This window comes from Fragaria vesca, linkage group LG6 (assembly GCF_000184155.1).
Source record: "Fragaria vesca subsp. vesca linkage group LG6, FraVesHawaii_1.0, whole genome shotgun sequence".
Classification (NCBI taxonomy): Eukaryota; Viridiplantae; Streptophyta; class Magnoliopsida; order Rosales; family Rosaceae; genus Fragaria; species Fragaria vesca.
Window position 1 is genome coordinate 16673806 of NC_020496.1, and position 13773 is coordinate 16687578.

The 13773-nt window shown below is 36.9% G+C and overlaps 2 protein-coding genes across 2 annotated transcripts in view; both read left to right on the top strand.

Annotated features, from left to right (window-relative positions):
• Positions 1-7182, top strand: part of LOC101311116 (probable protein phosphatase 2C 60-like) — a 7283-nt gene extending 101 nt beyond the window's left edge. Inside the window, exons 2-12 of the mRNA XM_004305429.1 lie at positions 163-230; positions 409-531; positions 1253-1316; positions 1676-1784; positions 2358-2526; positions 3605-3730; positions 4649-4772; positions 4856-4932; positions 5168-5220; positions 6514-6568; positions 6649-7182. Of these exons, the coding sequence (XP_004305477.1) occupies positions 201-230; positions 409-531; positions 1253-1316; positions 1676-1784; positions 2358-2526; positions 3605-3730; positions 4649-4772; positions 4856-4932; positions 5168-5220; positions 6514-6568; positions 6649-7182 (1464 nt within the window). The 5' untranslated portion in view covers positions 163-200. The remainder of the gene's footprint in view (positions 1-162; positions 231-408; positions 532-1252; positions 1317-1675; positions 1785-2357; positions 2527-3604; positions 3731-4648; positions 4773-4855; positions 4933-5167; positions 5221-6513; positions 6569-6648) is intronic.
• A 3130-nt stretch (positions 7183-10312) lies between these two features.
• Positions 10313-12285, top strand: LOC101298724 (chaperone protein dnaJ 8, chloroplastic-like). The gene is made up of 4 exons (XM_004303184.1): positions 10313-10762; positions 10906-10974; positions 11865-12022; positions 12071-12285. The coding sequence occupies exons 1-4, from the start codon at positions 10550-10552 to the stop codon at positions 12093-12095; spliced, it is 465 nt and encodes a 154-aa protein (XP_004303232.1). The 5' UTR covers positions 10313-10549; the 3' UTR covers positions 12096-12285.
• Positions 12286-13773: the final 1488 nt, after the last annotated feature.

Sequence of the window (13773 nt, forward strand, 5' to 3'; positions counted from 1 at the left end):
CNCCTCTCTCTCTCTCTCTCTCTCTCTCTCTCTCTCTCTCTCTCTCTTCTTTATCGTGATTAAGTTTCTTGTTTTCTTTCGGATCATTTCTGGTTTTGTGATCCGTTTGGTTGCCATGAAACCGCACTGAAATTGAAATTGTTTGTTTCCGATTCTGAAAAGCTTCAAGTGGTTACGATTCAGTCAATCTTGACAACCACATGTGCATGATTGATTGGATTATTAGATTGGTAGGTTTTTGAATTGAATGGGTTTGGTTTCGATTTCAATTAATTAATTTTGTCTTGTTTGCATTTATTAGTTTTGGTTCTGTTGCCTTTATTTCTTTCTTGATTTGAATATTGCAATTTCTGGAGTGATATGAAATTTACTTTTTCTGAAATGAAGGATTTGAATTTGTGTCCTCAGCTGGATATGGGAATATATTTGAGCGCTCCGAAAACCGATAAGGTATCAGAAGATGGTGAGAATGATAGACTTCGATTCGGGGCTTCGTCTATGCAGGGGTGGCGTTCCACCATGGAAGATGCTGTAAGTCTCTTTGATCTTCTTGTTTATTTGTTTCTGATATATCTTTCAGAGTGTAGCCAGTACTTCTGTTTGGTAATGATCTCTTTAAGAGTGTAGCGAGTACATTGTGTAATGATCCTTAAATGGCGATGTTATTCTGTATACTTCCGATAATCCATGGAGATTGACGAGTAAGAATAGCAAGAAAAGAAATGAGTGTTTCCTTAAGATTCACGGAGTACCATTTAATGCTGATACAGTACAGAATTCTGTTCTATGTCTTATCTAGTTCTTCAGCAAGTACCATTTAATATTGACATAATACAAAATTTGTAGCTGTTTCCCCATGGACGCAGGATAACCCTGAATTGTTGTCATCTTCTTGGTTTTTGCGTTTTTTTTATTTTCTATTTTAACTGAAATAAGTTAGAGCTTCGAATAGATAACGAAAGACTTGAATACTTTGATTATTAGCATTCATATTCATGGTGGATAAAGGTTTCCTAAGCCTATTAGGACTATTAATCTAGGGTCATTGAAGAAAGTTCATTTGGCCAACTTGTTTGAAGGCATGCTATATTCTTATTTCATGAAAGGTTATCTTGACTTTTAAGTTGTATTCTCCAGTTCCAAATTTGAATCCTCATTCTATTGGACTGGGTACTATAAGTAGTTCTAATAGGGTGTAAAATGATATTGCGGTATTGCCTATTACATACTAAAGGTTCTTGTTTTGTTGCAGCATGCTGCTTTGTTAGACCTCGACAATTCAACATCTTTCTTTGGTGTTTATGATGGTCATGGAGGTTAGCTTTTTAACTTTTTTAGTTGAGTAATTATATCATACTATATGATTATTGTATCGACTTAGATAATCTTGATCATTATTGTGAGAACAGAGAACATGATCCATTTATAGTCGGTTTCAACAGTCATGTTGGATGCCCAAGTACTTCAACCAGGATTAATATTCTTTGAGATCATTCTTTAAAATCTTGTACTTTTCATAATGGAAACCTATTTGCATTCAAATCAATTTTGTGAGCTGTGTTCCAGTTCATAGGTTTGCTCATCTTATGTTTTGCTATCTTGCTTTTCCTTGTGCAGTTGGCTTTGTAAAACTATAAATTTTCAGGGGCATCAAAATTAACACTGTTGCATGTAGGTAAAGCTGTGGCAAATTTCTGCGCCAAGTATCTCCACTTACAAGTGCTTAAACAGGAAGCATATCTAACTGGCGATTTAGGCACTTCCTTACAGAAAGCTTTTCTCAGGTTACTTCATCCTTTGTATTAACTTCAATTTATAAATTAATCGATGCATGCATCTATCATGTCATTGCGCAAGCACGGGGGTGCAGATAGGTGTCATTCTCCTGTGAGTAAAATATTTAGAGGAAAAAAAAACTTCAAACCTTGAATCATGGCCATGATTCTACTACCGATGCAACCATTATCATACTGTATTGTATTCATTTTCCTACAGTGTTTCTCTTGCATTAAATCCTGTTTGTTGAATATTTTTTTTCTCATGTAGTCGATTCTGGAGAACCATGTTTCTGCTCCAGCTTTTGTTTTTATTACCATTCAGAACTTATAAGATATTTCTGGTTATTACAGTACAGAAAAGAAGGGATCACAGTGGTTGGAGGGTACAAAGATGTTTATAAAACTTGAGAATATTGTGGTATATCTTGGCAGACATTGATTTTGATGTAGCTTTTAATATCTATTGTGAAACAAAATAAGCTGCAGAAAGTAGATTGGGGGGGCGTGGTTGGGGATTTAGAGGTGTGATTATCTATGAAAGAGTTGCTCACCATCTTATGTTGCTTCTGATTGATGCAGGATGGATGAGATGATGCGTGGACAGAGAGGATGGAGAGAACTAGCTGTATTGGGTGATAAGATAGATAAAGTTTCGGGCCTTATTGAAGGGTTCATCTTTACTCCCAAGAGTGCTGAAGCCAAGAGAAGTGCATTCAATGATCAAATGGATCAGTGGTCATCTGAGGAGGTAACCTTTACTGCACATATAAAGTAATACTTAATCTATCAGATATATACAGAATGATTTCATAATAGCATTTAACTTTCACCATAGAACGGTTAAACCCAATAAGTTTGAAGTCCAAGCAATAATTATTTTACTTGTTTTAAAATAAAATTAAAAATTTTAGTACATATTTACCTTTTGAGCAGCGTCGGTGTGGTTCCTTGATTTGAATGAGGATATGGTGATAATCTTACAATGGCAGTGTCGTGTGGTTGCTTGATTTGAATGAGGATATGATATGCTGATAATCTTATAATGGAAGTGCTTGTATTTGGAAACAGACTTGTAGTACTTCTGAAAGAGTTAAATTTCTTAAATGTGACCATTTCAAATTAGTGGCTTTAATTGCTTGCAATTGCGTGCATGGTAAGGTGCTAATTGATCACTTGCTAAATCTGCCTTCATGTATACCTATTAAGAACTAAATTGGATTTATCTTATCAATATACTCATATGGGTGGTATATGTAAGGCATATGTAGTGTACTGTGTACATTTGTCAGTGCACAGTTACGGCTTAAATCATGCCTACAGTTGCAAGATAATTTACATTCCATCATGGTTATTCTGATTTAGTCTAAGAGGTTTATTAAGTTCGTTACTAGGTTGCACACATCCAAGCTATTCCCTGTATAGTAGTAGAGGCTTTATTTATGCATGAGCGTGAGAGAATCCTTATTTTTTTGGTTCCTTCTATGTGAAGGAAGGATGATACTGTTAATGACTAAGCATCAGACGTTGAGTTAGGCCTGGTGCTCTTTCCATTTAAAATGTTGAAGGAGCCAATTGAAATGTCTTGTAGATCCTAGTAATCATCATGGAAAGGTTTTGGTTAGCTTTGAGCATCTATTTTGGAAATGTTCATCTTCTGCATTCAGTTTAGCAAAGATGGCATTAGTGTTTTAGTAAAATACTATTCTGTGAATTCATTTGAGTACCCGAATATTCTATTCTGAGAACATGGTTGCTGTACTTATGTAAGATTGATCTTTTTATGCAATTCCATTTTTTGTAAAAGAACAATTTTATCTTGAAACCAGGGGCCTCACTCTGATTTTGATGGACCAACCTCTGGAAGCACAGCTTGTGTCGCTATCATCCGAAACAATCAACTTGTTGTTGCCAATGCTGGTGATTCGCGTTGTGTAATATCCAGAAAGGGTCAGGTATTTCTCCCTCTTTATGCAGCTCCTCTAAAGTTTTTAGCTTAACTTAGTGCAAGGGTTCTGTTCTGATCTTGTTCAAGTATCGTTGTGACCCCAGCTGTGTGAACTTGGTATATTTGTTTTGCTGTTGGATTAATGTCAACACGCAGTGATACTGATTTAGGATATGTTATGTTTCCCAAACTTCTGTAATTGTCTTTACCAAGGTAAGATCTTTATGTAGTGTAATATTCAAAATGCATCAGCACTGATATTACATATATATTTGACACAAGACATATGGAGCATAGTTGTAGATAGAAGAAGGTTATACGACAATGGAGAATTAGCTGTTGTCTGCTAATGTGCCTATCAAGTTCTAATCTGAGCAGGTGTTCTAATCTGCAGGAATGGGTCTGGAATTTTGCATGTTCACGTAGAAAATAAACATATTCTTAAACATGTAAACTAAAGGAATCTAGGTTCTTGAAGAGCCTGTCATTATTAATTCACCAAAAGAATGTTGGTGTCTAGCTTTGAATTTGTGTTGGATGTACAAATTTTACTAGAAAGTTAATGTCTGTCTGTCGTAATAAATTTTATTTCACACCAACACTTTGCCAGGGACATGAGCACTTGTAGCCAGGTTTTGTCACCTGTCCATGATTTTTTGTTGATTGCTTCTTGTTTGGTATGTATTTGTCAGAGGTATTGAACAAAGAGAGGAAGATAGTGAAACCAAACAAATAAGATAAACACTTGAATGGTTATGGTCCCCAATCTGCCAAGAATAAGCATCCCCGGTCTCTTGTCCCCAACTTCTATGCTAGTTTCTAGGCATAGATCAAATGAATTTGGCTTCTTGCCATTGTGGTGTTGTACTGCTGAGTGATAATCTTATTAAGGATGATGTGTACCTTATCAAAGTTATAAATGCAGGCATATCCTTTGTCTAAAGATCATAAGCCTGACATTGAGAATGAGAAGGAAAGAATTCTGAAGGCTGGTGGATTTATCCAAGTTGGACGGGTCAATGGAAGTTTAAACTTGGCAAGAGCTATTGGTACATCTTTTCCCTAACCTGGTGAATAGAAAAGTGAAAATAACCTCCTTTCACTTATTGTTGTTTGATATTGTTGCTTACAGGTGATGTGGAATTCAAGCAAAACAAACACTTGCCTGTTGAAAAGCAGATTGTAACTGCCAATCCAGATGTACAAAGTGTATGTGATATGTCATTTTGGCTTTCAATACTAGAATTTGACGTTATTTTTTATGTTTGAGGTAAATTTTTCAGTAGCTAGTTAATGGGACAAATTGATCTTTCTTCTTGTTTTGACTTTGATTAGCATTTAATTATAAAATTTGCTAACACAAGTTAACAATTGGGTTACTTTCATGAATACTTGTCATCACGTCTCTGTTTCATTTTAACTAATTCTATCCTGCTTGATGTAGGTTGAGATTTGTGATGATGATGAGTTTCTTGTCATAGCTTGTGATGGAATATGGTACGTTAGTTTCTCCTTTTGTTATAGTTTCTTTTTAGAAAACAAAGAAGCGTTGGTCCTAATTTAAAGTGTAGAAATGTGGTGCAAATGAAGTGAAACATAGTTCAGCTGCAAGATATTACATGTCATTATGTGAGCTGCTAGACATATCAGGAGATTTTGTTACTGTTTCAGATTGCTTTGCTTCTTTTCCTCTTGTTGAATTTGAGCCGTTAAGGCCAGATCTAAAATGTTTGGGATTACTTTCAAGGGACATTTGGAGGAGATCTGTCTTTACTTTCTTTTCCTCTTGTTGAATGTGAGCCCGTAATGCCAGGCCTAAAATGTTTTGGATTACTTTCAATGTTCATTTGGAGGAAATCTGTCCTTGCTTTATTTTCCTCTTTTCTTTTTACAAGAAGTTGATATCTCATTTCAAAATAATAATAAGAATTAAATTCAGTTTACCCACATGAAGTTTGGGAGTAACTTCATGTTAATCCCTATACTTTCAATTTCATCAGTTTACCCCTCAAACTTTTGAATTTTCCTCAAGCGTGACCAAATGTCGTATATTCTGTCCAAATCGGACGTTAACTGCTGATAATTTTAATCTTAACTGTGAGGCCAGTATCTAGAATTTGGGCAAATCGGACCTTATATGTCCAAATCGAACCTTAACTGCTGATAATTAAAGGTCAATTCAAACGGAATATGAGAATTTGGGCACGGCAGACAGAAATTGAAGAGTTCAAGGGGTAAACTGATGAAAATAAAAGTGTAGGGACTAACATGAAGTCACCCCCAAACCACAAGGGGGTAAACTGAATTTAATTCTAATAATAATAATCATAATAATTGATATCTAAATTCATCTCTATATCTATCAGTTAACGAAAATTTTCTTGTTTGTCACGTTCTTTAAAAATCTGAAGTCAACACTTTGTGTAAATTCCATTTTTCATATCTTTTCAAATTGAAAGATTCTTTGGGTGGAAGTTTGGTAGGTAGATGAATTCACTAAAAGACAGTTATATTTTTTGCGGAAAATAATCACCGTCTCGGGGTCTCTCGAAAAGCCTGTAATTGCATGCATTCTGATAATGTAGTTGATGCATGGTTGAATGCAGTCCCATATATTGTATCCCTTTCTTACTGCATGTTCAATCATTGGTGCCTCCTTGCTGTTGTTTTTAGAAGTACATTGTTGTGGTAGCATGTATTTTTTAACATTGCACTAAGCTATGTCATGTGTTCCTTTGAACTCTTCTTGTCAATTTCATCTTTTCTGAAACACCGGTGCATTCTCTATAGGGACTGCATGTCAAGCCAACAACTTGTGGATTATGTTCGGGAACAATTGAAGCATGTAAGTTAACATTACATGTTTCCCTTATGTTTCAAGTTTCAAGTTGTTTGGGCAACATAAATACATTTTCAATGATGCAGGAAAATAAACTGTCGGTGGTTTGTGAGCGAGTGTTTGAAAGGTGCTTGGCGCCCTCAACAGGCGGAGAAGGATGTGACAACATGACAATGATCTTGGTTCAGTTTAAGAATCCTGTTAATTCAACTGCTTGTATTGGAAACAACCCTATGTCATCTGATCCATCACCTGAGAAGGCTTCTACTGGGAACCAGCCTCTCTTGTCTGATCCATCACTAGAGAAGGTATCTACTGGGAACAAGCCTCTCTCGTCTGATCCATCACCTGAGAAGGCTTCTACAGGGAACAAGTTTCCGTCTGATCCATCACCGGAGAAGGCTTCTACAGGGAACAAGCCTCTCTCGTCTGATACATCACCCGAGAAGGCTTCTACAGGGAACAAGCCTCTCTCGTCTGATCCATCACCCGAGAAGGCTTCCACTGGGAACAAGCCTCTCTCGTCTGATCCATCACTTGAGAAGACATACACTGGGAATAAGCCTCATTCATCTGATCCATCACCTGAGAAGGACAAAAGCTTGGGAAAAGCTAGGTAGTGGTTGACATAGTCATCTGATGGCTATTGAAAGAAGGCATTATCTGAAAGTTATGGCTCTGGTGATTCAGGAACCAAAAATTCATTCGAATTTCGATTGAATCCTCATAACTGTACATGTTCATGGAATTTCGTGTAGTAGTTTAGCTCGAGTTCTGTACATGTGTTCTGAGAGTTTTGCAAGTTTTCTCCAGATCAGATGGAGCTTGCAGCTTTTCTGCAAATTTTGTGGATGGAATTCTAAACACTACTGTCATGATATGGTCCTTTACGAACAAGATTAAGATTGTGGAGTTTTGTAAACAAAAAGGTCAAAAGCATTGATGTTTTTCCTTTCATTTCAAGATTGTTCTGTTGTTAGGAATTGAACAATGCAATCATCTCTGTAGCTAACGTACCTCCCAAGTCCCAAAGGAGGGAACAACGAGCCAAACCTCCCAAGCCCCTAAGGAGGGAACAACAGAAGAGATCAAAAGGTTCCATGGGAACCTAGAAATACAGAATAAGCCGTGTGCCCGTAACGTTTCTAAGGTTCTTCCTAAGCGCCTAGGGTTAAGGAAAAAAGGACCCCAGTAGAAGCTAACAAGGAGAAGCCCGAGTTTGAGGGGGCTGTTCTCCTATTGTTATCATCGCAGAGTCTCCCCAATTATCATTCGTGGTGGACATCCTGCAGCGGTTCCTCTCCTCCGCATCAATGGTGTTCCTCCGATCTAGTATGTAACATGCTCCGGCCAACGATAAATGGTTATACCTAAATTACTTGAGTTCCCGTAATGATAGCTCACTTAGTCATCATTTTATATTCATAGAGTACGATTTGAGGGAAAATTCCTGGATGCCGAACTCTAGTTATATAGCTATAAATCGTAAAAAGCACATGGTTCATGCATCTTCAAACATATAATAGAATCAAATACAAACACATGTGTATTGTATTCATGTTCATATTGGAACAAAACTAATTTCATTAGCATGTTGTAGGACACGTATGTTAATCATCAATATGGGACCCGCTTCATTATTGCGGACAATGCGGACCTTTCCCACAGGGCCATGGGCACCCCTTATTTGAAGGGAAGGGATTTCATATGCTGCCATTCTACTCCCACGTACGCGTGCCACGTGTGAGTCACATGTATCCTCATTATCCATTTCCCAGTCCAACAGTATTATCCAACAGTGTCTCAGCTTTTCAAAGCAATATCTTTTTCTTAATTTACGGGCCACGAGATAAACGCCACAACGCCTTTTATCTGGCCACACACAAATCTCCACGTGTTCTCGTGCAAAGCAATAATTCACTTTTGGTGTTTTTACCTTCTGCCCAGTAATAATAATTCAAGAAATTACGTGGACACGCGGTGATTTTTTTGTGGAATTGTAATAGAGGGCCCTAGATATAGATTAATTCTGTTTGTTCCGCCTAGGTTTCGGTATTTAGCCAGAAAGGACCCCTGTTGAGGTTAGTTTGGTCTTTCCAAATGACAAAAGCTTTTAAAATATTTCAGTGTAAATCTTCTGTGTAATAACTTGCTAATTGAGACGGAGCATCGGTTTTTCTTCTACGTTGCCATGGTGTGACCGAGACGTATGTGTGTCAAGTCATGTGAATTATGCATTTATGCTGGTGAGATGGTGACATGATAAATTTTTTGAACTGTGGTTATAGCGGTTTAAAAGTGTAATATTATATATATATATATATTTGTTTTAATTAAAGTATGGAAAGTGAGTAAACCCTATTTTTAATAACCTCATTACAAGTCAACGAAAATCTCACTGAATAGCGAGCATATAAACAAAAAATTTCCGGTTTTCTACAGCAAATTCATCTTTTAAATTCTCATTAACCAGTCACGCAATGTTGAATAGGATCTCCAGCAACACTAAAACCAGTGGCAAGCTAGATAGAATTTGTTCAACATACCAAAATTCAAATTATGGCTAATACTAGCATTTCCATTAAATTTGAAACGAAAATATTTTAGCTAATTTAATTATTTTTGTTTCTTAAAAATGGGCAGGCGCCTATGTAACGTAAAACATTTTCACGATTGCATGAACAAGTCAATTGTGGCTAACATTTTTTCTTTCCGTCAACAGCTAATGTTTCGTTCTACATAAGCTGCCAAAACAAGGTGCTAATCCAAATTGGATAAAATTATTGGATCTAGCTCTCTAGATGCATCTTTGATAAGATTTAGTGCTTGTAATTAGGTATATCGATATCTTTCTTTCAATAGTACCAATGAATATAGAATTTCATTACTATTTACTTGTTCATCAATCAATTATTCTCCATCATATTTACTTAATCCACATATGTGTTCCGAGCTCACATAATGACACAATGATTGAGAATACATAAATAATAAATAGAATCAATAAATAATTCAAAGAAAGCTGGTGAAAAGGAGGGAATAGTTTCCAATAAAAAAAAAAATGTGATGGTATTTAATACACAACCGACAACGAAACATTTTTTTAGTAGTCAGGTCATTCTCTTCTAAACAAAATGTAGAATCGGTATAAGAACGTATTAGCATATCTGCGTACAAAATGAATTAAAATTTTCAAAGTTGAATACAAGCTTGATGTTGAGATGTTGAAAACGGTCCATTACTATAAACCAAAAATGATATCAAGAAGATGTAAGAATGAGACTTAGCTTAGCCACAACATATTAAAAATTCTAAAAACCGGGTCAATGACTTCAGCCTAATGAATTGAGAAAACCGAAAAGAGCAGGGTGACCAGGTGAAGGGGACCAGATTGATTAGTGAATAATCACAAGATAAACCCAAAGCAATGTTGAATCAGTCTACTTCAAGGTAGGACCAAAGTGCAAAAATATCAAACAGTATTGCCAAAAACGCAAATTTCCCAAAAAATAAAAATAAAAATAAAAAACCAACAGAATATTCCCAAGATAAACCCAAAGCAAAAGTCACCCGAAACCGAAACTGACTCAGACCGATCGAGCAAACCAGATAAGCACTGGTCTGGTTTTTCTAATCCGAGAAGAAGAAGAAGTGACACGTCACCTTTAAAACGGACCCAATTGGATAAGGACCTCATAAACCTCTCTCCCTCCCTCCCTATAAATACACCCCCACTTTGTCTTTGAAAAAGCCCCATAATTCCCATTCTATTCTATTCAAAAAATCATTGAAATTTCAAAGCAAAAGAGAGAGAGCAGACCCGTCTCCCTTGCCCATTTTTCTATTTGGAAACAAGATCCTGATATAGCCATTGTTTATATATATAACCTTTTTTGGGGTTGTGTGGTTTTATATATAAGACCCAGGTGAGAAGAGGTTTTGGTGATTTGGGTTCTTGAGGTTTTGATTGATTTTGTGAGATTTGAAATGGCTGCTGCTGCTGCTGGTGTTATTGGAGGAAATGGGTCTTCTTGGATTAACTCGTTTAAGGATAAGTCTTCGAGGAAAAAGAAGACTGTGAACCGGGTTATGGTTTCTTGTGTTTCTTCTAATGTGATGGATCCGTATCAGACTTTGAGGATCCGACCCGGTGCCTCTGAATCTGAGGTCCGGAAGGCTTTCAGACAGCTTGCCTTGCAGGTTTGATCTCATCCCATCTTTTCTTTTTCGCCTTTTGATTTCTTGAACATGTTTTTGTATTAATTTACAACTATTTTATTTGGTGATTTTATTGCTTGTTTTTGGGCCCTGTTTGATGATTGTGTTTGTTTTATGGATTGCAGTATCATCCAGATGTGTGCAGGGGAAACAATTGTGGAGTTCAGTTTCACGAAATCAACGAGGCTTATGATGTAAGTACTCATGACTTCCTTCTTGGCGTATTGTTTTGTATTCTGTTGTTTTCACATATGGCCAGCCTTTGTGATTTATGTGTCAAGCCTGCTGTTTTGTACACATGCATGTATTTCTTGGATATAATTTTAGTACAGAACCATTAGAGTTTTTGGGTGATTGGAGAATTAGCTTAATAGGTTGTGTTGATTTGTTTTCTTTCACTACTAGTGGCTAACAAAAACCGATTGGGGGCAAACATTGATTGCTAATTTGGAGTTCTCTAAACAATTCTAGCGAGTTGCATTGAAATTAACATCTTTGTTTTACCTTAATTGATCGATTGGTGTTCAAAAGTTCATTTCTCTTTCAACATAAATGGATTGTGTTTGTGAAGACAACCCTTTTACCAACTTTCTTGCATAAAGTAGGATTCACCTACTCCATCCATAGCCGGGAACAAAATTGAGAGTGATTCGTAGCCACTTCCCTGAAAGTATATTGGTAATCCCACTCTCTCACTGAGAGTCGGTGGAGTCACAATACTACTATGGGACTCATGATCTATATGATGAGAGAGTTGGGATAAAGTTGTTGGATTCCATGGACTGTTTTGAAGAAAATTTGTAAACCAATGGAATATGGTGATTTAAGTAATCCTTAACATCTTGTGAATTGTGGGGTGAAGATTTAATAATGTGATGGGACTGCACCAGATCATTCACAATCAACTAGCAGCATCTTTTTAGATGTTGCAAGAAATTCTTTTGTGGTATTAGGTAATGAGGTTCCTGGATAAGTACGTGATTAGGATGTTTTAACAAGTGGTAGGGTCTTAAAGGATAGTGTGCTCCCTGATTATGATGTTTAATAATTATCTTATTGATTTTCCTATGATTTGTTTATGCAGATTGTTATGAGCAACTTGAGAGACGAAACGACTCCAATACAGATGTATGAGACATATGATGAAGGAGAGGATGATTCGATGAGAGGAATGAACGATCCAGATTACGATATGTGGGAGGAATGGATGGGATGGGAAGGAGCTGGTATTAGGGACTACACATCTCATATAAATCCTTACATTTAAAGAAAGAACCAATTGTACTACACATCTCATATAAATCCTTACATTTAAAGAAAGAACCAATTGTAATTAATCAATAGATGGTTCACTCTTCATCCAAATCCATTACAACCTGAATGGTTGTTCCTGTATATAATCCAAGCAAGGATATAAATATCCTTTTTGTACATATCCCAAGCTAGAGAGGTGTTTTCCCTGGCATTTTACAAATGAAAAGTCCTCAAGATTTTGCTTCTTACACTTGAGTAGTGGCATTGATCTCTATTTTTCCTTATACTGGACGATATCTTGTACCATTCGGGTCATTGTCTATTTCTTAAAATGTTTTGTGTTTTAGTAATTTGTCTATTCATTCTGATCTGAAAGAGAATCTTTACCTTAGAGCCAGGACAGAGTCTGGAAATACCAGCCCAAGTCTAGTGCAGAAATTGGGGTTGCCGATGACCTCTTGAATGTCGTTTGACCGATGCTCGTCTACACTGGCCTGACTGAGCAGCTGCAACGTTTCTTCAAGGTCAAATTATCAGCAGCCAATGCGACATTGTCAGCCAGAAAAGAAGCTAGTTCTTCTACCAGTGTCTCAAGGGGAAGAGGAATCTGGAAGCTTGGAAGGCTGGGAAGTAGTGACGAGAGAGAGGCTTCTGAATGTGAGCGAGATGGTAGAGTTCTCACAGGAGTTGTTGTCATGGCTCAACAAGAGTTCTGCGAGTGATCTGCAGGAGGCTTTCGACATAATTGGTGTAGTGGTGATGTGCTGTCGGGTGGCATTACACTATGCGAGGACTTTGTGCGAGAGAATCAGATGAACTACTGAGGGAGCTGTACGTGATGTGTGTATTGTATTAGTAGCAGGGCGATGACAGACCTGTGCCCATTAGTGTTAAATTTGTGTTCCATGCATACATACCGCCATGAATTTTGTGGGTAGAGACAGTCTTCTGTAGCACATATGGCTCCTTTGTGATGAAAATTATTTTTCTCCCCACAGGCAGATGTTGAAGCGCAAGTTTCTAGTCATTGACAGCCAAGAATAGAGTTTTTCTTTCTTAGCCGCCGGGAGTTTTCTCTTGCTTCCTTACACTAGAAAATTTGCTTTCAAGTAAATTTGCAAAGGTAATAACCCAGTCGAGATACAAAAGTGAAAGATTTTGGTAAATTACTATTTGCTTTACACTGCGAAAAAATAGGTGACGAAGTTTCTTTAGAAAAGAAAAATTCGTTCTAGAAAAATTTTGAAATATAACCACGGGCCAATTACATAGAAGTCCACTTAGTGACATTTTATCCTATATAGGTCCACCTAAATATTTTTACCCACATAAGTCCACCCAACTCTAAATAGTGTCTTATATTTGGTATTAAAGTTCAACAAAATTACAGACTGCCATCCAACAAAAAAAAAATTAGATTTTCTCTCTTATATTTACAAAAATGTTACTAATGTAAAAAGTCAACAACCACAAAAAGTCTTTGACCGAACTCCGGCAAGGTCTCTGGCCGACCTCCGGTGAACTTTCCGGCCGACCATCAATGAGGATTCTAGTGACCACAAAAGCTACTACCACCGATAACAAAAGATACTACCGACAGCAACAAAATATACTGGCACCAGAAAAAAAAGCTACTACCACTGACAACAAAAAATATTACCGCTAGCAACAAAAGATACTACCGCCAGCAAAGAAACCTACTACCATTGACAACAAAAGCTACTATCGCTAGCAAAGAA